Consider the following 25,774-nt stretch of genomic DNA (forward strand, 5'->3'; position numbering starts at 1 on the left):
TCTGGACAGGAGAAGAGTTAATCAGAAATTCTCTGGTAGAATGTTCTCCTTTTGCCAGTGAAGAATGCTAGCTGATTGTAATTTAAATCTCCCATACAAACATGCAGACTTTGATCAATCTTATGACAAAACAAGCCAAATTTTAATGTTTCATTTTTTGACAGTTCGTTTGTTCACTTTACACACAGTCTCAGAACCCAGACTCCCTAGTTCCCAAATTCTGCCAGTCCTGAGGAGAGATGGGAGCTGCTAGCCCAGGGATTGAGCAGCCCACAGAGGTCTGGTTACTCTGTGCAACAATAAACAGAAGGGCCTGAGCAGATGCATTAACACAGTCTACACTTTCATTTGAAAACAGACAGCTTCCCTCCATCTCCAATTCACCCCCACCCAAATTTCAGAATTCTCCAGAGGCAGAAGTGTTTTTCAAAAAAGGACAGTTAGGGATCATGTGTAGCCCAACCAATTCAGGGGAAAGGCTGGAGATTAAAGACGACTGGAAAGACTGAATGCATCAGTGACTCTGCTGCATAGGGACTGTCTCACAGATCCTAGACAAGGTCAGGGAACCCTGAACACGGCTTAAAAAGAAGAACATCTGTGTGATCCTCCAGGATATTATCCTTGGCTGGTGAATGAAGGAAGACAGGAAAAAAAGATTCTGAACATGGAGCATGTGTCTTTTGATGCAGGTGAAAAGATGACACCGTTTAGGTGGTCTCCTGTTCTGTAGAAAGGCAAAGAGCCTGCTAGGAAAGAGGCTAAAAATAAGTACTAAAAGAGGAATTGACAAAAAAAGCAGCCAAATCCAACAAAAAACCCCCAGTCTTTCTGGATGAAATTAAGCTGGCAAAACCAAAATTCATGAAGAATGTAAAAGTATTTTCTATAAAAAGATTTTCTATAAAACAATACCAGATAGTCTGGGTAAAAAAAGAAAGGAATTAAAATTACATATTTATAAATTCAGTGTAGCTGGTAGAACTGCGTAACTGAAACATTAAAATCAATGGTTATAACCTATTTTTAGAAAGATCAAGTAGAGAGAAGGAGAAGAAGAGTGGCACTCTACAGTAAAAGAGCCACAGTCTGTTTTCAGGACACTGGCAGCTCAGAAGCAAATGATGTGAATGCAGTGGATCAATACTCTAACAGATAAAACACTAGATGGGATAGCAGCTGCTGTCTGCAAATCACCAAATCATAGAAGACAGCAGGATGACTGGATGCCTTTGCACCTTCTATAATGTGTAGGAGCAAAAAAGCTGCACAATCATCTGAGACTGCAGCCTGCCTGACATATGCCTGAAGTTTCATGATGCTGAATTTCATCTGCTGAATTTTTGAACACTCTGTATGAACATTTCTTAAACCAAAATAGAGAACTCTCCAAGAATGAGAAATTTATGTGAGATAACATCTCCGAAATAATGAAACATAATCAGAGGTAGTTGGTAAGAAAAGTAAATTAATATTAGTGGCTATGATTGATTGCTCTTTATGGGCACAAAGAGAATGAAGCCCACACAGTTACATGGATGGTGCAGTCTTTTTACCAGCCTGAAAGTTATTGAAAAGGAGAATGAGCTAGGAGAGAAAACAGGTCAATATTTGGAAAATACAAACATTTATTGGCTGAAAAATCAGGAAAGAAAGTTGTATGGGTTCAAAAAATATCTAGATCAAAGGGTTAATGAAAGCCTCTACTTAATTGTAAATCAATGAAATGAGAAAAGGTTAATAACATTGAATATGGAGTAGAACTAAGGCTTTATGTATATAATTCCTCCAATAAGTGTAGCCAAGTTGTAAGGAGAAATTTATGGCCAGAGAATTGAGGACAATATTTTTCAAAATCATTACTAACCCTGACAATGGTACCAGTTCTTTATCAGATTGAAGTGGAAGATTTGTTAAGAGTAATAAAGACAAGAAAGAAGTGTTCAGTAAGTATTTGTGTTCAGTATCCTTGTATTTAAGGAAAAGACAGAGAATTGATGATACTCTATGAGGATGATAAACTATCACGCAACAACAAAAAAAAAAAAAAAAAAAGGAAAAAATTAAATGGAAGCGACTGAAGTAAGAAAAGTAAGAAACACTTGTGTAGGGAAACTTCAGGTAACTTGTATCCAAGATTTGTTCAAGAGCTGACTGCAGAATCTCTATTATTATCACTGCTTTTTGCTAAGCCTTGGAACAATTGGGAAGGTTCCAGAAAGCTGGAAGAAAACATATGTTGTGTTAATATTTAAGAAGGATAAACTTAATGACCTAGATAATTACAGTCCTGTCAGTCTGAAATTGATCTGGAGCAAAGTAATGGAATGGCTGACAGGGGACTCAATTACTAACTAATTAAAGAGGAGAAATATGCTAAATGCCAATCTAAGTGCAATATGGAAAATAGATACTGTCAAACACATTTGCTGGCTTTTTTTCCGATTTTGAGTACAAGTGAAAGACAACACTGTTGATACACTTTGATTCTATATGACATTTGATGTGGTATTCATGACATTTGAGTCAAGAAAACATGATAATACAAAACTGACATGTCTCACATTAAATGAATGGAGAACTGGTTAAGTGACATTTCAAAATGGAAATTTAAATGGAGAATGATCACAGAATAGGTATTCTGCTGGGATAGCTTCACGGGCATACACTAGTTCACAATTTTATCAATAATTTAGAAGAAAACACAAAGGTTTGCAGAAGACTCAGTCATTACAGAAGAAATCAGTAACAAAAAGAAAATATCACTGAGACTGTTGACAAGAATTCCTGGGTGATCTGGTGCAAACTAATAAAATAAGATCCAAATGTAAAGTCACAGGAGCAAAAGCTTCAGGGGTCTAGGCTGGCTATTCCCTGGGGGTTTGAAAGCTCTAAGATGTCTAATTCAACAATTAAACTGTTTTTTACTTGATTATCTGGTCCTATGACAAATAGCCAAATAAACTCACATTCCCATCCCATGTCACTACTATCAAGACTGGATGTACTTCAACAGTAATATATCCAACCATCCTGCATGGAAAAAGGACAAAATGAATCAATATTACGTCATGCTACTAATATGCATTCAGAGCTCACACTGTAATAGCTCTGAAGTGAACATTATGGTTTATGCAGAGAGTATGCCTGAAAAAGTAACACACAAATTCTTAACAAGCCCTTTGGCGGGATATCAGACTTGAAGGACCCTCAAAGCTGAGCATGTGAAAGGCATTTCTTCCCTTTATTTAGTCTTATCACAGAAATACTCTTTTCATTTCCCTCACTGTGGTAGCTGGCAAAATAGCCCAGTTCTAAGTGGTATATACCAGAATCCAACCCAAAATTAGTTGGTAGCAGTTGCTGCATTATGTATGCCAGTGCTGGCAACTACACCCAGAATCTCCAGTCGTTTCACAAACCCAGCTACTCTACATGCGTTTACTTCAGCACATACAGCCCAAGTTAAAATTTACAGCTCGAAGCGTGTTCTTAGCTGGGAACAGGAAAATAGGAAAGTTAGAGACCAGAGGCTGAATGAGTTCTAGTTCTCTTCCTCCCTTAGCACCATGGGGTCCACTGGGGAAGAAAAATCACATCCTCACACTCACACTGTAGCTGTGAGTAGAGGTTTGCACCTTCTCCTGAGATGCGATCTCTCCCCCAGCCCTTCAAACTTACATGGCTCTCTATGTGCTCAATGTCCATTCCTGGGGTTTCAGTGGCTTCACCCCTGAGAGCACTGCACTCTGGGAAGGATGTGCCCTTTATGGACAGGATCCAATGGACCTTTTCCACAAAGTGCATTTGTGCCTGCAATGTGTTTTAACACACAGAAATACAATCAGGAGTTATTTTAAGTGTAGGTTTTATGGCTAAGTTTGCCCAACATTACTGAATATTTTTAGGGCAGATGCCCTAAAACGTCTTTAAAGTGTGTGCAGCTGATTTATAACACTTTTGAGAAAAAAAATCTTTGTTTCCTTAAGTTCAGTGAACTGTCAGATATTATTATAGTGGCATATACATAAACAAGAATAAAAGTATTTTGCACAAAATCATACATAAATTATGTCAGACAATTGGAAAATTGTATACATTTATTAATGTTTTAAAATAATCCAGGCACAATTTTGCAAATACATAGAAGCACATTCTCCAAATGGGAGCAAAAACTAAGTAACATATAGCAAGAAAACACATGGCAAAACATATAAAATAAGTATATATAGTATGAACGTTTTCTAAGTTCACAGTGGTATCTGCTATCAGTACACTTGTCAGCATTACAAAAAGGCAATCAAAGAATACATGTACAAAGAACTGTGTATCATGAACTGCCTAAAAAAGTTTATGTTAGCAGCATATAGTAGCAACTTTCTAAGAACAGAAGAACGCTTGCACACTGTATATACATGCACATATGCACATATATACAGATACAACTGGAAGGCCACAAGAATGAAATTACCCTGGGAAAATTATAAAGGGAATTTTTATGTGTCTTGCCGTATATAAAAACAATGCATGCATTAGCAAGCATCCAGCACGTCCAGGATAAAATTACATCCACGAGCAGAATCACATTAACTCTTCATCAAACAAAGCACTTGCCATGCTGTACCCATGCTGGATCACTTTGTCCTGTACCTTAGGACTTATTGAGCACATTTGGATGGTAAATTTAGGAAGAATCAGGAGCCCTTGGTTCCCATGTCTGACAGGAGGAATCAGATCTCAGATTTGAAAGAAAAATACCCATGGAAAAAATACCCATGCAAAGCCTGAGCTGTAAGACAGTCTAGCAGGAATTCCACTTTCCTGTGGGACAGTTCAGTACAGTGGCCTCACTTAATGAGCTTTAGTTTGCATGATGGAGCATTCCTAAGCATGTGCACCAGATTCCTTTTGGATGGAAAAAAAGGATGTGCTCCAATCACTAGTGGCATTCAGCTCATGGGATCAAACTGGAGATCGGTGTGGAGATCAGGTCCTTAGCACCAAGAGTTTCAGGCTACAGATCCTATCCAGCTGAGCTAACTCTTTGCTAACACAGACACAGGCTTTGGAAATACACAGAATAAACATTAATCAACAAGTACTATAAGCTGTATTTACCATGTAGATTAGTCTTAGTTATTCTTACCTGCCCCTAACTGATAAAAAAAGGACCTTCCCTACAGACACTCATTGTGTTTGCAGACGTGTGAGTGTGTCTGTGTAGGAGGAGGGCACAGGTGATCAGCCAGAAGAGCAGTGGGCACACAGTTTGTTTTTCCTTTGGCCATCTTCAGAAATACTATTTTCAGTACCAACAACATGAAAAACTCTGCAGGCATCTTAGACAATCTTCTGTATGTTCAATTCCTATTAAAAAGATACTCCCATAAATATAAAAACTTTGGGATCACTGCCCTCCAAACCTCTTAACAATATCTGTGTCAAAAAAGTCATTCCTGAGTTACACTCAGGATGTGAGATTTCCTTAGAGCACAACACAGAATTGTGATTGTGAGTGCCAGAGTAGGTTCACAAAAGCAAGCTGAACTATTTCTGATATTTCAGTGAAAAATGTCAAATTTGGTAATTATTTCCTGACTGGTTTCAACAGTTTATTTGCTGCCAGCTGCTAATGGCACTTTCAGAACTCCAGCAAAGTGCTCTGGGCAACATATGATATGAGAGAAAGAAAAAGTACTACTTCTGCTGCTTGAACTAAGTTTACACAAAACTTACATTATTTATTATAGTGGAGAATAAAATGTCTAACATCCTATCATGCATAATACATGGTAAGAACATGCATTAGTTCAAGTTTACAGTCTCTTTATGGCCAGTAAATGAGAACAGCAGGCAGATGCTGATTGCTGCATATTTTGATGAATTCCCAGAAATAGCAAAAGCAATGTAAAAAAAGACATGAAATCAGCTGCTTAAGACACCCATAAAATAGTGACTCTTTGTGAGTTAATCATACAAACAATAACAAAACCCAGTGACATCTTTTCCTAGTTTTCAAAGAAACTGAGTTCGGCACCTGAGGTGAGACTGTGGCCCAAGCAAATAATTTTGCTGACTGGAAAGTGTGTCCCTGCCCTGACACTCTGCACCCTCAGGGCAGATTCAGCACTTTCCTGATCCACAGAAGGAGAGGATGGGCAGGCTTTGTGTGGATCACAGGCTGCATTAGTCAGATGGAGAATTCTTCTCCAGTGGGGCTGGAAAGGGCCCAAAGCTGCAGCTGGGTGGGGACCTGCAAAAGCTGGGGGAGCAGGCGCAGATGTGCCAAACACAGTATTACGGTTTCCACAGAAGTCCTGTCTTTCAATGGAGAGAGACCTTCTCTTTCTCCTTCAACCCCTTTTAGAGGGTTTGCCTAGGAAACTAACCCAGAACAGACACACAAGACTTCTGTAGATTATGCTATACAAGGTTTACTTCCCTTTCCCTGTGACTTTAGCTATATACATCATAGCAATACCCACAAAAATATATATGAATCTGGTGGCTGGCTTCATTCCTCTGTGGTTAAGTTCCATTCCTGTGCATCCTCTCAAGAAAGAAGGAACAGAATGGGACACATCTGATAAAAATGTTTCCTCCACAAAGGAACTGAATATAGTCAGGAAAAACAGGACTTTTTTTAGTAAATACATGACTGTTGTTCACAGTACATTATAATGCCCACAGAGAGCTCCTGTGTGGTACTACCACAGAGATTCACTCTTGTGGTTCATCATGAACAAACCCCAGGCTTGCCTGAGCACAACTAAAACCACACTATTTCTGGCATACATGCAGGACAAAAGACAGCAAATTATAAGCATCAATATGTAAAGTGCTTCTGATTTTCTACTTACTACAGGCATCTAAAGCCATCTATATTCGCAAGGGATTACTTATTCAATTCTTACTTACCTGGACATGTCTTCTGGTTGAGCATCTGTGCTCTGCTGCCAGCTATCTTTGTGTGAGGTCCTACTTCAGTCCAGCCCACAAGCAGGTGAATCATGAAAGACCATCAGCACCAGCCTGCCAGGAGTTGGATGGGCTTCTCTTTATTAATTCTGCAAAGCATTATGTGCACATGGTACTTCCCAGCCAAAATACTGCTCACCTTAGCACCCAGAAGTGCAAAGATTTTACTCTGGGGTAGGTGCAGTATTCATGAACTTGCCAAAGCCACTTCCATTAGTTTTGAAGTGAGTCCTCAGAGATTCCTGAATCAGTGAGTGTTCAGATAATTTGTGTCAGGCACTTCTTCACCTCTGGTGTTGTTTATGTGGAAATATTTAACAACACAGAATTTGCCTCTATTTTTTCCTGTAAAGGCCATGTTTTCCCATTGCTGATAATTCCTACTAGAGAGAGTAGGACAATTATTCTACACAGGAGCTAAAGGCATTTGAAGAAACTGAATACTTTAGTAAAGTATTTCCAGGAGAGATCAACGGGTACTCCTTGCCTAAAGCACTTTAGGGGCATTTTTTAGAAGTTGGAACACCATCTGCTCCTAAGTAGAGCTCTCCATCAGTTCTTCCCATTTACTGATGTAACTGATAGGAGCAGTCTGCAGATGGAGCCTCCCAGCCCAGATGGAAAGGGAATTTGGCTGGATGTATAGACTAATTTTTCTCTCTCTGAGAAGAGGCCTTGGTATAAGCAGAAGGATGTGATCTGGACATCTAATGGGGATGAAAAGGTTGGGATCATGTCTGTTGTGTCAGTTTGGAGAGAAAAAACAACACTTTTTAATTTTATTCAGTCAATTATCCATGAATAGTAATTAGCCAGTCAAAAAAGATATTCTTTAATGAAAATCTCTGCTCTACTTTGAAAAAAAAGTCAGAAGGTAATGCAACATAAAGTATATTAAAATTTAAATGTTTATTAAAACCAAGCCATTTATGCCTTTTTTCCCCTCTTTTTTTTCAACAAGTTTATTAAATCCCCCTAATTTTAAAAGAAACTTTTGCTGACTTCTTAGCTCACTGATGGCAAAAAAAATGCCAAACTATTTTTGAGCGTTTCTCTATTAGCCTCAATGTGAAAATGCATTTTAAAAACCTCAGGTAAACTCCCTGCTTGTTTTATACATGAGTAGTTGACTAAAATAGGACTGCTTGTATGAATAAGCAATTAGGGTATGATTACATTCAGGTAAACTGTAGTAGGTTTTATCTTAAAGAATTAATAAGTGATTCTCAGCTGATGTCTTAACTGCTCCCAGAAGGTGAACCACCAAGGTCCCTTATACACATCCAAGTCCTACACTCTTTCTTTAGTACCACAGCTGACTTTTAACAGATTTCAACCAAGTAATTTCTTTGTAGAATCATCTTTAACACGGTGGTCACAGTTCCTTACTCATAAAATAAAAATCATGTAAATACGCATTTAACTTATGCTAAAGACAGGCTCATTTAAATAAGGGAACTGATGTTCATTTTCTCTAGTCTGACTGAAGCCTGCTGCAATGTTTCTAAAGTGGATCAGCTCTTAGTGCAAATCCAAGCAGAGAGCAACACTTTCACTTTGCTCTGTGACAACTGAACTCTAATTGTGTTCTCAATTTTGTGTACATATCGATGTTCTTAGAACTGTACTTTTCTTAGCTATCCTTTGTGATATTGTTTCATGCAGCATGCAAGCACTCTTCAAAGAGCTTCGGGATGAAGCACATCTTTTACAACACGTTTATGGTGAATTGGCAAGTATTAATTATCTTAGAAACTTTCTCAGGCTTTAAAACCACCTTGCACACGAACAAGGGAGAAACACTGGGGGGAGAAACGCTCTGCTTCATGAAGACACTTCCATGTAAGTCTGTCCAGCCCAAACAACTTCCATGTGCAGCACTTTCATAGCAGTTTTCTATTAACCCAGAAACCTTCTAAACACCAGTTCAATTGGCTGATGTTCTTCTTTCAGTTCCTCTTCCCTCAAGGGAATGATAGAATTTCCCAGGCTGCCCTGTACAATATGTGTGGAACATTCTCCCTAATTCTGCATTTCCTGCATTCTTCAAATCCTGCATTACAATTTTTTATTAGCTTTCCATATATCCAGACACCCATCTGAACTGAAAAGATGCATATGGTGATAAATCTGGTTTTGCTACTACAGCTCTTCATCCAACCATGACCCTTTTTCACCTTTTGATTTCATCCCATGCTGTATCAGCCTACAACTGATTTTAAACTTCAGGGACAAGAAACAGCCACTTTTAATTACTTGTATATCACAGCCTGCAGTTTTCAGACACTTTGGGCACCTCTTCTTCAAAGAAATATAGAAATAAATTGAAAAGGGGAATATTCACCTCAACAGCTTTCAAGAAAGTCAGGCAAGAAAGGGAGTAGGAAAATACTATTGTTCTCATTTTCCAAACAGGAAGGTGAGACATAAAGTCATGCAAGAAGTCTGGGACAAAGCCTGTATTTGAATACAGATGTTTATCCAAGATCATAAGCATGGCCCCAGCCTTTGTCTGACAACCAGAATGAATACTTAGAGTACTAAAGTAAGCAGTGAAAGCTGAGCTATATTAAAAAATAAAATCAGAGAGCTGCATTTATGGTAGAAAATAGAAAGGGCAACAGAGATGATACCCTGGAATCACCCACCAACAGGACCAAGAAACCAATGATCAGGAGAAGGAATACTGGTGAAGAGATTTCCTCCCCATCCTAAGAGTTGGAGCTGCTGATGAGAGAATATATATGCAATGAACATATAAAATATAGATTTATATATACAAATATACAATAGGAAATAGTCAGTATACAAATACTTACATGTAAAAATAGCTTTTTACTTTCCCCTTTTCTTGATTTACAAAAGCATACAAAGTTTCCTGTTGCTTAATGTTTAAGTAGTGTGAGTAAACCCTGTGTGACATGTTCCACAGGTAATTTCTTCAAGTGTTCACAGTATTGGCTATTACAGTGTTGAATCTGACATTCCAGATGTTAAAATATTCATAGGACACATTCTAAACTTAAAGCATTAGTTTAAATACAGTTAAATAAAACTCACATGTGTAGTTGAATTATGGTCATATTACAAATGAGTCTGCTGCAGTTGAAAACTTTCCATGACAGTAAGCTTGGAAATACATATTTAAACTAGAGATGAGTGTATTTTAAGATTCTTGAACTGCATTTTAATGTGCAGATAATACTGTGAGATGGGGATTTCTTTCAACTTCATCTGACGCAATGCAAGCTGATAGAACTCAGTATCACAAATTATCCTCAGCAGGAAAGCGGATGCACAGAACAATTTGCCGTCAGATCCAGACACATTGTCACTTTCTTCAAATACCCAACAGACAAGAATAAATGACAGGTACCATTGTTTTTGTGTTAAGAAAAAATGATATGTAGCATTCTTCATCAGGAAAGTGCTTAAATTAAATTAAATTAGTCCTCACAACTCCCTTGTGAGGTAGACAGACACTATCCTTGTTTTTAAAGATGGAGAAACTGGAGATCTAAAATAAATTATGATGGCTGCATGGGAAATACTGTCAAAATGCTGTTATTTGGATGTTGGAGCAAGTCAAAGGCACAAGTGGAGTAAATGGAGATATTCACGAATGAGACAACTTTACACTCACCAGCTTGGGTACTGACAGCAGGCTTGGTACAACAGCCAAAGGTTCATAATGGGCTGCAGAACACAATCTTTGCCAAGTGTCATTCTGCTGGAGCTGAACTGTGGGACAACAGCTTCAAGAAGTACAAACTACATCGTCCCAGATGGTGCAGCCTGACCAGGGCGGAAGGAAGCTGCATTTCAGAAGTTAGGAATTAATCAGGAGTCTTGAGTAGGTAATATCTTCTCATTCAAGAGTTGGGTGCAGTTCAAGAACCATGCTTAGCTCATCTCTAATTTTACCACATATGCAAGTGCTCACAATATAGTGTATCAATATATTCAGGTGTTTTTTAAAATTTACTCACTCATGAACCTTTGAGGTCTGTATTTTCCCTTACACTTCTCTTGTTGATCTACTGATACCACAAATGGAACTAGTGCTTCAGTACAGCAAATGAGCTGCAAATAATAATTTAAAATATCTGAGATGATGGACAATTTTCAAAGGACCACCAAGTTCTCTGTGTGTGTTCTCTGTGTGCACCTGTATATACAGAAAATCTCGTCTGTCTTTAACTGCTCCTGTCTTGAAGTAAAATCCAGTTAAAGTGCATAGTGTGGATTAAAACCCTAAGAAATAACAAACAATGTGTCTGCCTTCCACAGATGACTAATTTTGCTTAACAGCTGAACCACCACCCTCTTTGTCCTCTGGTTTTTAGTTTAGTGTTACCTAGGCTGAGAAAGGCCAGCCAGATGTAAGCAAAACTATTGTAAACGGAGACATTTTTGTAATATGCTGTTAAGGGAGAGTTAAGTAAACCAGTATCAAGACACTGTCCAGTTGGGATGTGTAAATACTATTGTGTGCTTCTTGGCCCATTTAGCAAATACTTTCTTTTCTGTGATAAACCTATGGCCTCCATATGGAGCATTTTCATGGAGAAAGTATTCCTCACACTCATCTCTTCCTGGCTCATAATAGTGATAGGGAACTTTACGGAAGTCTTCTGACCTAGGGAAAAAAAAAGATACACTTAAGTACTATTTTCAAGAAAAACATAAATATATAATGTACCTGAATACAGGACGCAAGCATCCTGGCTTGGATCAGCAATAGTGTGGCCAGCAGGAGCAGGGCAGTTATTGGGCCCCGTACTTGACACTAGTGAGGCCACACCTCGAATTCTGTGCTCAGTTTTGTGCCTCTCACTACAACACAGACACTGAGGTGCTGGAGTGAGTCTAGAGAAGGGCAATGGAGCCAGTGAAGGGTCTGGAGCACAAGTCCCATGAGGAACAGCTGAGGGAGCTGGGGGTGCTCAGCCTGGAGAGAAGGAGGCTCAGGTGGGACCTTATCACTCTTTACAACTGCTTGAAAGGGAGTTGTAAGAAGGAGGAGGTTGGTCTCTTCCCTCAGGCAACAAGTGACAGGACATAAGGGAATTGCCTCAGGCTGCACCATGGGAGGTTCAGACTGGATAGCTGGAAAAATTTCTTAACCAAAAGGGTTGTCAAGCACTGGAACAGGCTGCCCAGGGAAGGGGTTGACTCACCACCCCTGGATGTATTTAAAAGATGTGCAAATGTGGCATTTGGGACGTGGTTTAGTGCAGACTTGGCAGTGCTGGGTTAATGACTGAAGTCCATGCTCTTAAAGGTCTTTTCCACTCTAAACAATTCTATGAATGATCTGAAATGCTTTCCATGTGCCACCACTTGAACTCCTTTGCTAAACTGTATAAGGGCTTTCACTACATCATGGTTTCTAGGAATTTTCCTAAGGAAGAAGCTCAGTGTATCTCTCAGCATACACTGTCCTCATCAGTCAGTAAGAAGATGATAGGCTGGCTCTTACAGGCACTGCACGTTTTGTTTAACCTGTGATAATTCAGCCCACAAGCGTCCCTCCCTAAGTAGTCTTCTCATTGGATGGTCCCAGCTGTTGAAACTGGTTCTTGAACTGGCCAAACAAGGCAGTTGTAAGAGTAATATCCAATATAAGTAGGTAATCCAGTCAGAATTACAGCTTTAAGGAAACCCACCCTTCTCTGCTGCCAGCAGTGCTATCATGTTGTTGACTGGTTTTACATCAGGGCTAGGCAATGCCAGCTTGGCTGAGCTCTCTGAGGACAACCTTAGCCCTGTCACCCCTCATCTCAGGGTGCCTACTGTGTGTTTTCATAAACAAAGAACAACATATGTTAATTCTGTTCATTCCATCTGGATGACTCAATCAGTGAGATCTGCAAGTTCTAAAAAGTCAGCCTCTAATGTTAGGATATCCTAATTAAACAGCTGTGACTCAAATTCTGTTTGTGAGGTTTTTTTAGGTTCTGCCAAGAATGAGTCTCACACTGAAGTGACACAGAACATGGAGTGAGAATCTGCACAAAGATTTGACTTTAGGAGCTCATGACCCTCTGGACTGGTTACATGCAGGACTTGAACCAGCTTAGATACAGTAGCTGTGTATGTGCTAGTATCATGCATTGTTCACGACATTTCCTGCTTTTCTGAAAGAATGAGGAGTGGTTCCATTTTAAATTTTTCTACCATACACAGTAGATTAAAGTATTTAACTTTGACTTTTAAAAACTGTGTTTAGAGTTATGCTTCTGACAACAGGATTAATCCACTGTCACTGTAAGGTTACCAACAGTAGTTGGTTGGAATTTATGTTGGTTTATGGTGATAGAGCTCACAGGACTTGTTTTATTATCTAATTAGAAACCTCTACTACTCAAAACAAGCCATATATAACCTAGAAAGTTCAAGTAGGTTGCTCAATGGTGGTGAAATGTAATTTCAGGTAACTATCCTGGGCTAATCAGTTTATTTCACTTCCAGGTGTATTTGGTATTCAGAAAATAATATATTAGTTTTTTCCTCTATAGATTTGTTTTAGCAGTGGAAGCAAGTACATTTTATCAAAAGAGTATGAGAATACTTTGTTTCCAGCTAATTCAGAAATGGCAAAAGACCTTTCATTAAAAATAGTTCCTTATGACATCTGATGTTAGATTTTGTAAATGTTTTTATTTTATCAAAGCAAATGCCATATCAGGAGTGAATATGCTGACAATAGTGTTGCATCAATGCAAAACACTGGGAAATGACAGCCTGATCCATTTTTTGGATTTATGATATTAAAATCAATTGTGAAATTTTGACAAGACATCAGAACTGTAGATGCATGAAAATAATTTTCTATGATCTTACTTGCAGTAGGTGTCATTTATCATCCCATAGACGTGAATTCCATAGCAGGCATCCATAGCCAAAATTAAGGTAAACCAACCCGTGCTGAGATATGAACCTGACTGGACTCTGTAAAAATACAACATACACAAAACAAATTGCAATGAGAAATTATCAACGTTTTATCAAAGAAATACAATCTATTTCCCGGGACAAAAGGCATTAAGCAGCTTGACAATCTGTCAAAACCATACAATTACTTTGAATTATTTATAGATATGCTCTCATTCTTCCTAGCTTGGGGCCTCCAGCTATTGTCCACAGAAAAAAATACCATGTTAAATATTTGAAGTCAAACAATGCATCTCCCGTAAGACAGAAAATAATTTATTTTCACATCTGAAAGATAGCAATTAGTGGAGTTTGTAAAATGAGATAAAGTTTACCAAAATACAAAATAGTGTCAGAATTTGTGGTGTGTGCATGTCAGTAGGCACCATCTTGTTCTGCAAGCAAAATCTTGATCTGCAGTAGGCTATCCTCAACCTGAAAATTCACACAGTAATGAAACTTCCAAGGATATTTTGGTACAAAACCATCTAATATAAGGTTCTGAAAACCAAAATTCTGTGCACATCCCTTTACATAATTTTGTGTTATCATTCTTTGAGATGATACAGCAGAGACTAAAGCACAAGGGGATAGTGCCCAGATTGACAGTCTTTGCTCAAATGACTAGATATGTTCAATCAGCCCAAAAGTATTACCTGCACCAGTGAGAAAAATTACATGTGTAAGGATATGGCTCACAGACTGGCTATCTGAGCAAACACATGAATTGTTAACCACAAACCAAATCCTGTTTGCTCTGCTCACACAAATGTTATCAATGGGGGACTGGGAGTCAAGAGAGCTACCCAGATAACCTGGGCATGCAAGAGTCACTGCTTTCAAACCTCACGAGTAGTGAGAACACACTCAGCCCTTGCTGCTTACAAACTGGCTGAAGTCCAGCTTTGTCCATGTATTGCTTTCAGTTTGACTGAAATCAGTGAAAAGAATTATCTTTAAATTATTTAAAAATTCCCAGTTTCCAAAGATATATATCAGAAAACTCGTAAAACCATCTTAAGAGAGCACCTTAATAGAGCTGGATATGAGTCAGAGGAGGTGATATATGAGCTTTCCGACACACCTGTAAGCTCTTAGCTTTTTGGTATGGCAGGGAGCAGTCTGTTCTCCATCCTAAGTTACAGCAGCCTAAGGTTTGCACACAATTCAGTTTTGCTGTAAAAGAACTCCCAAGTAAGCCTTTGTGCAAATCAGTTATTGCCACCAACAAAATCTTTTGAAAACATTTTCATCCTGGGGTAGGAATAAAACTTCCATGTGGAAAAAAAAATCCTATAGCAACTTACCCAGCCTATAAGCCACAACTTCCCTGTGAGACAGAAGAACCAATCTCAGGTGCTTCTTCCTGGTTCACAACAAGAATGTACTAAGGTTTCCTGCCTCCCTCCTCCTGAATAAATATACCAATCAGTGGCTTTTGGCACAGATTCTGTGTTACTTCCTTGCTCAAGTTGAATTAAATACTATTTAAGACAATGGGTGAAAAAGTAGTTGTACAACCTTTATCATGATAATTACCTGGCACATACAGGTCTGAGATTCAAATTCCTTCTCTGATTAATACCTTTTATTATGGATAGAAGAAAAGCTCCAAGAGCTTTACATTCCTAAAGAAACTCCAGTGCACTCCAGTTTAAATAAACCTTTGATTTTTTTAGTGAAAAACAAATACCTCAACTCCCAGAGTTGAGTCCAAGAACACTGAAAGTAGTTAAATATTCTCTTCCTTGTGCATGTATGTCATCCTTCATGGGTGAGCTGGTGTGAACTTCTATCCCTACCTTTCCTGAAATGTCCTTTTCCTTGGGGAAACAGCTAAGTATCTGTTTAGCTGCTTTTGTAGAGGACCATACTGGAAACAATAAATAAAGGGTTAACTTAAACTGAAGAAGGACAAGTGGGAACCAAAGGCAGGGTGTCAAACACTCACATTTCATTGGGTGGATACCAACTGTAATTGTGCTTCTTTTTTTGACACCTTTATAGCCATGAAACTGTACATCTGTTTATCTGCCCCATCAGGATCTTCATCTCTTCAACCAGAATGTTCTGCAACTGTCTAGCAGGGAGAATTCCCAATCCAATTCGTGTTATTTCAGAGTAACATTCTGCCATGATAAAAGGCTGCATTGCTTCTAACTTGCTTTCAGCACTTGCACCAGGAAAACACTGGCCTTGAGCTTTTAAAGCGTTTTAGGATCATAATAACCATTTATAAGAACACGGTGAAGATCAGGACCCTTCCAATAATGGAGGTTTATTGGACAGCACTATATTGACAGTAGCATCTGAAATTTTCTATACTCAGGAGGAAAAAGGAATTTAAAAAAAGAATTAATCAATATTTCATGTCTTGTTTTAACACCATTGGACCTTAGTCCTCTCATCTATATACTGCACTGGCAGGATAAATAAAAACAGCAGAGTGAGTTCCAAGGTACCTTCCCTGGGAGATGAAGTACATGACAGAATACAGATTATATACTTTAAACCAAAGCACTTACATCAATCCCATTTTTTCCTCTGAAGATACACAAGGATACAAGGGAATATACTTAAGCAGTGGGGATTCTGGATGATTTGGTAACACCTTAGAATTCAATCTGATACCATAAACATACTTTCAACATTCTAATGAAAGCAATATTTGAAATGTGAAAACAATTTTAGCTGTCCCTAAAAAGCCATAAATCTCTGAATACCTTTTAAAATATCATCCCATAAAACTGTAGTGCAAAGCAATGTCTCAGTCCTTGCTATTATGCTAACACTGTGCACTCAATTTCCCTCTCTACAGGAGAGTTTTACATGTTTCTTGGTCAGGGGCTTTTGAGACTCATTAGAAAAAGAGTTCCTCTTGTTACTGTAATTGCACTCAAATTTCAAATTTTACACATTGAAAGAAAAAAATCCTCCATTTCTAGGAGGATAAGGCTATAGCATAAGGCTATGTTACTGCACAAACGTGGGGGAATGAGGATATTAATCTCAAAATAGGGTAAACAGGAGATTGTTAAATATCATCTGTAGAACTACAGCAGGCAGATCTATTGTGATATATGTGTGTGCAACAATCCCAAAATTGTTTCCTATGGATCAAAGTGACTTTTTTTTAATAGTCTAAAATTAATGGGGTACCAGATCTAGACAGGAAATTGTCTCAACAGCTCAGGAGAAAATAGTGCACTATTTTTCAAAAAACACTTTTTAAGAGATGGCTTTGCTTTCAAGACATGATTTACAGCTGAATGCAGCAATAAAAAGGCAATGCTCACAAAAAGTTACTTGGTTTATCTTAAAAATGAAAGCCTATTTTGCATACTTCCTACTTTATTAGGGATTCTTAAAGAAATGTTAGTTATTGGTTGTAATTTACTTAGCTAAATACCATCTGCCATTTCAGAAAAGTACATAGGCATATGCTTAACATTAAAGACCAGTGAATGAACATGAAAAGACCAGTGGAATCATCTTAGTTAAAATGCTTGAAATGAAGTATATGCTTGCTTATCTTGCTCTTAGTGAAGGTTTAAGTGCTTAAAATGTCATTATTTAATCTCAGAATATAAAAGTAAGCTCCAAGATTAATAGTTACTTGAAAGTTTCAAGTCTCAAAACATAGAATTGCATTTTAGTAATGCCTTCCATAAGCTCCAGCAGGAAGAACTGACTACAGTTTCTCACAATGTGTTACAAAAGGCACTTGCATTCTGAATTTTAGAAGAAAATGGTAAAAGGCACTTTTAGGATTGCAAGAATTGTAATATGTGATACATAAAGCTTTAATTAAAAATTAACTTAAAATAAAAGAAATTAGGGCTCCTTAGCTTTAACTTTCTACTTTTTTATAGAAAGAGTAAGAAATTGATATAAAGAAGATGGAACAGAGAATGCACCCAAAAAAATGTTGGCAACTGAAATTCATCTTCTTTGACATCTATAACCATGCTTTGATGTAGGCTAAATGAAGGAAAAGCTAATTCTTTCTGTCACTGAGGGCAAATGGAGGAACATAAAATATTTCCTTAGTGATCCAGGGCAGGTGAGTTCAAACCGGGTAAAAGTTTTGTTGTCACTTGAGTTCTGATTTCACCAGAGAATTCCAGGAAGTTCTTTTCTTCATCCAATTGTTCCAGGATTTTTTATGTGCACAATCAATTTTAGCTCTATGGTCCAATGGACTGTAATTTCCAGTGGGGACTCCAGTGGTAAAAAATAAAAATGAAAAAAACGCTTGTGAAGGCAAAGATGTGTAGACAAGCAATTGCATGTCAATCTGACTGCAGAAAAGAACTTAGAAGCCTATTTTTAAATTCTTTTGGAAGAAACTAGAGATCACAGAAGGTCAATTAAGAGTGTTAATTAAGATAAAAAGCGGGGAAATTTAGTACTTCAAAAAGCTATTAATTAACAGAGAGCTTGCCAAAAGCATTAGATAGACACTTTTCCTTTTTGACTTAATTTCAAAATATTGCAGTAAAGTAAAATTCAACAATGACAGATTGAAATGACAAAATTCTTCAGGCCAATTAATTGACAAAAAAAGTATCTTTTCATAAAGGTTGTTTATAGAATTAATCCTCAGATGACTCTCCTACCAAACAACTGAATCAGCAGCAGCTTTATTTGCAGCAGCTTGTCAGGCCTCTTGATTAATAGATAAGTATAAATAAGAGTATTGGTCTAAACAAAGAGACCTATAATCCAAAAAGCAGAGGCTTTATAATGTGAGATGCCCTTCCAACAAAAAGGTTTTTTTAAAATTATTCAAAATAAACAGAAGTATTTTCAAAACTATGCCAGGATTAACTTAGACTGTGTTCAGGTAGAATTGTCTCTGGTACTTATTTGTATGTGGTGCATCAAGAGACCATTAATCCTCTGGGAGGGGGTCAGGGTACTCTAGGTTTGCCAGGCACTCTGTCACATGCCCTGTGTCAGCCTCATCTGTGACAGGTCCTCAGGAATGAGGATAGAATGTACACATCCCCTCTGCACTCCCTTGTTCAAGACAACCAGCTCTTTTTCTCCCTGGGTTTCTCTGGGTTTTTGCATTGCTGAATCATGGTATATTTCCTTACAACTAAAAATACAGGAAATTTATCTGCCAGTGCATACTGGTGATCCACTATGCAATTCTGTACTAACCAAATTAATGCTACCATTGAACTTATGTTGACTGAGGCTTCCCCTTTTTTTTTTTCTTTTTTTTTCCTCTGAGGAAGCATCTCTGAGTACAGCTGCTGAAAAACTCTCTGCTTTGCCAAATTAAACACCCACATTCCCCAAGTCACGGTTTTGGTCTATGCCTTCCTCTTCACATCAGATGTAGATTTGTAAATGACAGATTGGAATGAGTTGACAGAAAAATGCACCCACCACTGAGAGAACAGCAAGGCTCTCACCTCTCCCCTGAGGAGCACATACACTTCTCTTGCCAGAGAGCTGGTTTTTTGAGAGGAGAAAAGGAAGTATATTTGGTACAGGAGAAGGGCAAGACTCTAAATCTTGAAGAATATCAGCCCCAGCCTGGATTTATTTCTGTTTTCTCTAAGACATGGTGCTTTGTTGCTAATTATTTCATTACATACTTTCTGCAGAAAAAATAGCACAAGAAGAGTAAAGAAGACACAAACACAGAGAATTGATTTCGCCTGGTAAAAATGGTTGTTATTTCTGCATTATAAAGATACCTGTTAGGCAGCCATTTATCATAATTATTCATTCTTTTGTACGTGTCTGTGTGTGTGTGTACACACATGTGCTTGCTCTGCACTCCATAATGGTGCAAGACATCTAATAATAAACAGCCATGCCCCTCTAGCAGTGAGCAGGCTGCCTCACACATCGTGCTTCAGGTCATTCTGAAAAGTGAAACATTTATACACGGACAGATATTTTATTGTCCATCATGTATAGTTTTATGCAAAGCTTAAACAAGTGGAATGCATTATGAACAGCACAGACCACGTTCCAGATTCAGGCAGGGACTGTGCCCAGCAAGATGTACGTGGGTATGGAGAAGTGATGCACTCCTGCCAGCCCAAACTCTTGGTAGATCATCCTTACTGTGAATCCTGAAAATAAACTGCAGTTGGGTGGCACACTGTTCAATTAATCTCCAGAAATATTAGCTTTCTGTTTATATTAATACTGCAGAGTATTAATTAATTAATTAAGAGTTTATTTCAGTTGAGTTTGCTATAAACCTGCAGTAAAGGCTACTCCTAAGTCACAAACTAGCCCATGAGAATCTCTCCCCACAATCTGATTTTAAAAGAGATGTAATGATTAATAAATCCCATGTCAAAATGGCATCAAAAAAAAGATAGGAAGGACACTTCTGAATGATCACAAAAGGTAGCAGAGAAATGAGGGTTTTGTATTTAACTGCATCTAATTAAAAAACCACCAAAACTATTTGACTTACTCTTTACAATTTTGGGCAAGACAGGCAAAACCAACATTAGAAATAAGGACTAATCTGTTACTCCAAGTACTGAAATACCTGAGGCATCTGCTTGGGTATTTAATTTATGGATATATTTCCAATCTTTGTGTTATGTACATTTTTAAAAATTTGCTTCCTTTCTTTCTTTGGTCTATTCAATACAGTCATGGAAACCTGAAACAAAGAGGGGGAAAAAAGGCAGCAGCCTAAGAAAATTTAATTCTGCTGTCCAGGCTTCTGTAGTTTCCTTATTTCTGATTCCTTGACCTGACTTTGATGTATCTCAGTTCAGTTGTGAACTCAGGCAACAAGAGAAGGAAGTTATTTCACTCAGTCAGAGAATGCTCCTTCAGATGCCTCTGCTGCTGAGCTTAGAGAAGAAAATCAGAACTCCTGTTTAGCAAGGGTGATCATAGAGGTTCAGCTTGCTGCAAAGCACACAGAAGAGAAACCAGACTAAAGAATTATAATCGTAAACTCTGCCTTCCAGCCTATATATTGCACATATATATTATTTCGAGGTGATTCTCATGCATTCTCAAACCTGTACTAATCTCTTCAATCTGAATGGCATCCCCTGTAGAGAGCACGAATTGGTAGCTAAATTTCTTACAGCTACTGGGCTTCTGCAGGTTGCACTGAGTCTTCAGGTACGAATTGTGGTCTCGGTGCAAACCGTTCACAGAACAGTAAATCCCAATTCCAGTCTTTTTTCCTTCTCCACTCTCTTCTCTAATCATTCTGTTTCCAGAAATACATATTCTCTTGATTTCTCTTGAGATTGTTTATTTCTCTTAATCAAGATTCTTTATTTTGCTTTCTTAACTACAGACTGTGGTCTGAGCCACAGCCCATGCTACTGCATGCACTCAAGTTATTAGTAGAAGATGCCTTTTGTGAGTCCCTGGGTTGCACTTGTCCCCTGGGGTCTGAAGTTGAGCAGTTTATGCTCAACAACCTTGACCTGCTGGAGCTGCACTGTGCAGAAAGAAGCACATGGCTCCACTCATCTCCATTTGCACTTGGATTTTGTTGATGAGCAAATGTATGTTTAAATCAGGACAGGATGCACAGAAATGTTGCCCATTACAAAAATGCAAGTATGTTTAGGATGAAGGAGAACTAAATTCACATAAGCAGGTTTGAGGGCTAAGCTGTTGGCATCTTTACACGGCCATTCTACTCTTCAAAAATCACCTGAGTGAAATTCACTCCATGGTTAGGGAGACTGAGTTTATTGGGAAATGCAATTCTTCTGGTCTGTGCCAGCAGAGCACTTGCTCCACAGGACAATTACTTATGCTTGCAGTGGTTGAAGCAAATGGGAGGTAATGCCAAAATATCCATTGTGGCACCACAGTGTGCCCTTGTCCCACTGTTCCCCACTTTCTATTGGACTATGCTAGGCCAAAGACTTACTGCAACCCCTGGTGGCTGTGACAAAGGGAGTGACAGCTGAAACTCTGACTCAGGTTTCAGGGCTGGTGCCACAGTCCTCTGCAGGGCAGCTTTATGTGCTCTTCCCTTCACCAGTAGCTGCATCCAGTTTGTTGAGTCCTAGTTCAATATTTTCACACAGCGTGGAAGGGAGTAGAGAAGGACTTAGATTTTCATCCTTTGTAACCAAAAATCAATCAAAATTAAAAACTGTGCCAAGTGGAAGAAAAAAAGACAACAGGGCCTTTTCCCTGCATCTATATTTAAATCAGTATTTGCTGTCTTGGGTCTGCACATTTTTCTACAGGGACAATATAAACTAAACAGAGCTGCAGTTAATCCAGGATCCCTGAAGAGATTTAATTAAGGAGGCTTTCCCACCCTTTTCTTTTGGTATTAAAGGGCACTCACTATCCCTAGTTGCATATTTTAGTGAAACGTATTGTAGGCGAACACAGAAGAAATTTCTTGATTAGCTCTTACCTTCTCAATACGAGATACTGGAAAGAGTTCACCTAACCTTGTCTGAAAGCAGCTTAAATTTTTCATAAAAACATTTTCTATTAGGTTGGGTCTTTTTTATGTTTAAATCAAAAATATGATAAAACTTTGTAAAGGTGTACATTGGATGTCTGCGACATTGGGATGTGAACAAAAACTTTTATAAAGATATTTTGTTTTATTGCTATGGTGAAAATGAAAGAATAGCTAGCATGAGATTGTACGCTAACTCTGTCCGTTTAAGTGGGAATATACTCAGCTAACAGAACCCACACTGATCTACATCAGCTGATACCCTTTCAAATTTTCCACAGTCTGTAGTCATTGTGGTAGTTCAAGCACTACTTCTTTGATATTGACATGGAGGGGAAGGTGATGTTACATTGTTCTCCCTACATTTCACATTTATCTGAGAACTTTGCTTTTTACCAGGATGGATGCCCATACAAAAAGAAAAGGCTTATGGAGGGCCAGAATATTAACTGTAAGTTTTATTTCTGAACAGATAATATTCACCAGAAAAAGAGAATTCAAACTCTACAGATTAGACCTTCATTGGTGCACATTCCTCTATCAACAACTCGTCTGTCCCAGCTGTGGTATTCAGAAGAGTGTTTCCAGGTATTCTAAAATTAATTCCTAATTTGTTGCTAAATTACTAACTGATTATTTGCATTACAGTAGCACTGTGAATCCTCACTGAGCAAGGCACTGTACACACACGACAGTTCTTGAACCAAAGAGCTGAACTGTCAAATACCCAAGAAAACCAGATTCTTTGGAGGAAGTACATGTACTTATCCCTAACACCACATCACGTCATTAAGCCATGTGCTCTGGAATTGCATCCAGAGCCACAGAGCTCTTCTCTACACTGTCTATTTGCACTAACCCAAAGTTCATCTTAGATTATGGAACATCAATATTTTTAGCAAAAAATAAGTCTTAAATCCAGACAAATTATTCTGATACGGAAAAAGGAGGTAAAAATAGAACTTGCATGTGTCTGAATTTTAATTCAATTGCAAGAGGCCATAATGTAACCCATCAGTCAAGCTTTGAAGACGAATTGCTAATTAACACAGATGTTGCCTTCTCTTTTACTACTGTAACTTTCTCCAGATTAACTTTTCCTTAAAGTATAAAAGGAACAAAATATTTCTCTTTCCTTTTCTTCTGTTTTTTTCTTTTTGTAACATACATTTTAATGAAGCACACTCACATATATAGGTATCACATTACAGTTTAATATCAATATTAGGGTCTTGCTTATTTATATTCCATCCAAATGGATCAAGTCTTTCACTGCTTTCTTAATTAACTCACCTCTGTCCAACTATCAAGAAAGAAAGAAATAATGCTCACATCTGAGCTACTGAAACTTCCTCTAACCCCTCCTGGCTTACATAGTAGCTGGTTTTCTGATGGGCATCTTTTGCTCATGCACATTGTGGGCAGAAGAGGTTGAAGCCTAATTAAAGCCCCACTTAAAATATAGGGTCCCAAATCCTCAGGAGACACAGGATTAGCTTTTGTCGTTCCCCTTCTGTTCCCCCAGAGTCACTACATTTATTCAGTACATGCCTGCAGCCAGTGGCTCAAATATTTACATTGGAGGCAGCACCGTGATTGCAGGCAGAGCAAGAATGGCAAAACGTTCTTCTCTCAGATGGCAGCCCTCAGAAAAAGCAAGATACAGCAAACAGTTCAGAAAAGCAGGAGACTGCCACAGGGAAGCTCACAGGAAGAGAAACTATGGGTCACAGAAGATTTCCTTCTATCCCACTGAACAGTTTCTTCAACACTGGACAATTTCAGAATATTTTCTTCCAATATTCATTGAATAGTCTGCAGGAGGTTAATAATACAAGTAGAAGCCTTGAGAAAAATCTCCTTACTTATTAGAATGGCAGTGAAATGCTTTAAACACGAATTTTTATGGCTTCTCTGCTATCAACTGAAGTAGCAAATTAGTTAATTTTCCGAGTCTTTCACAATCCAGCTTTGTGAGAATAGTAAACACAAGAATCATCACACTAATCATCTAGCCAGCTCACTGTCAGTCTAAGCTAATGCTCAGGTATCAAGAACGGTGAGGACTTCAGTTAGTACCAGGAATATGATACTTTCAGTGAAGCCAAGTTACTAGAACACATTCATGAAGTGTGACAGTGGTCCTTTGCTTTATAAATAAATGCTCTGATTTGTCTTCCACATTATATTTCTCTTAGTAACATCATCTTTTCAGTGATTCCCAGTATCACCTAGGTAAGGCTTGGCTATGCTGCCACAGAATTCTGCAGGCAAGCAGCTCCTCGAGAAGGCCATACATGTGACAGGATCCATCAGAGGAGCCTGTGGCTGCTCCCCTAGCACCAAATTCAGGACATCACAGTTAAGTGATTTCGTATCTACCAGATTTGCATAACAAACATCAAAACAAGCTAATTCATTACAATTAGAAACTGCAACCCACTTGCCACAATTTAGCTGACTCAAGTCTAGACTACATCCTTTTGGCACCAAACTGCAAAATCTAGAACTGACAATGGTTATATTGCAGAGAACCTCAGGTAACACTAGGAGCTACACTGCTGGAAGGAACACCAGATTAAAAATTAAGAGTTCAATCACACACAATAGCAGAGATAGTGTCACAATTAGCTTTACAAAACAACATCATTCTTTATAAAGCTTTTTCTTTGCCTCTTCATGCTATGTTCCTGATAAGCTCTTGCCAACAAAGACATTATACTAATTACAATTAGTTATACAAAGTGTGGGACAACTTAAATGATTTATTGATTTTGCCTCACAAAATAAATGTTATTTTGAATTCCAAATTTACAGTAAGAAAAATAAAGCAGAAGCCACAGATGGCATGTTCAGTCCAGACACGTATGAATGTGAATATACTTACACGGACGCTCAATCCATTTAAAACTTTAATCTTTTCCCTGGAAAAATCAGTGCAGAGTAGGTTTTATGCAATTAAATTCATTTTTCCCCTGAGCAGAGACATTTAAGGTACAAAACCAAGAGCTAAGCTGTTTAAAAAAAAATGCTTAGAATAAAGAGGATCTTCCAACAATTTTTTTTTTTAAATGTCTTCAGGCCAACAAATAAAGTATGCACATTTCTCATGCAATATTAATGTGGCACTATGTTTGCATTTGATATAATCTATTATCTACATGCAATCTGAAGACATAAAATAATCTGAAGTTGTGTTAAGTATCTTTCTGTGTTAACTACCAAACTGTGGTAATGCCCACTTCATACCTAGGCATGGAAATAACAAAGGAAATCTTTTTGCTTCAGTTATTTGGGAAATCTTTCTAAGAATTACTACAAGACCCTCCTTTGTCCTCCATCTTGCAACATCATGAAGGTCCTGTAATCATACTGAGAATTTGCTTCTCTTGTGAATGTCCTCAGTGTTCAAGTGTA

At 38.1% G+C, this 25,774-nt stretch overlaps 1 protein-coding gene across 1 annotated transcript in view; it reads right to left on the reverse strand.

The window, feature by feature from the left end:
* Positions 1 to 11,430: 11,430 nt before the first annotated feature.
* ST6GALNAC3 (ST6 N-acetylgalactosaminide alpha-2,6-sialyltransferase 3) overlaps positions 11,431 to 25,774 on the reverse strand; it is a gene marked incomplete at both ends in the record, with an annotated part of 185,994 nt that continues 171,650 nt past the window's right edge. The window contains 2 exons of the mRNA XM_082287493.1: positions 11,431 to 11,617; positions 13,825 to 13,932. Of these exons, the coding sequence (XP_082143619.1) occupies positions 11,431 to 11,617; positions 13,825 to 13,932 (295 nt within the window). The remainder of the gene's footprint in view (positions 11,618 to 13,824; positions 13,933 to 25,774) is intronic.

The sequence above is a fragment of the Coloeus monedula genome (assembly GCF_965178545.1).
Source record: "Coloeus monedula genome assembly, chromosome: 9".
NCBI classification, from domain to species: domain Eukaryota; kingdom Metazoa; phylum Chordata; class Aves; order Passeriformes; family Corvidae; genus Coloeus; species Coloeus monedula.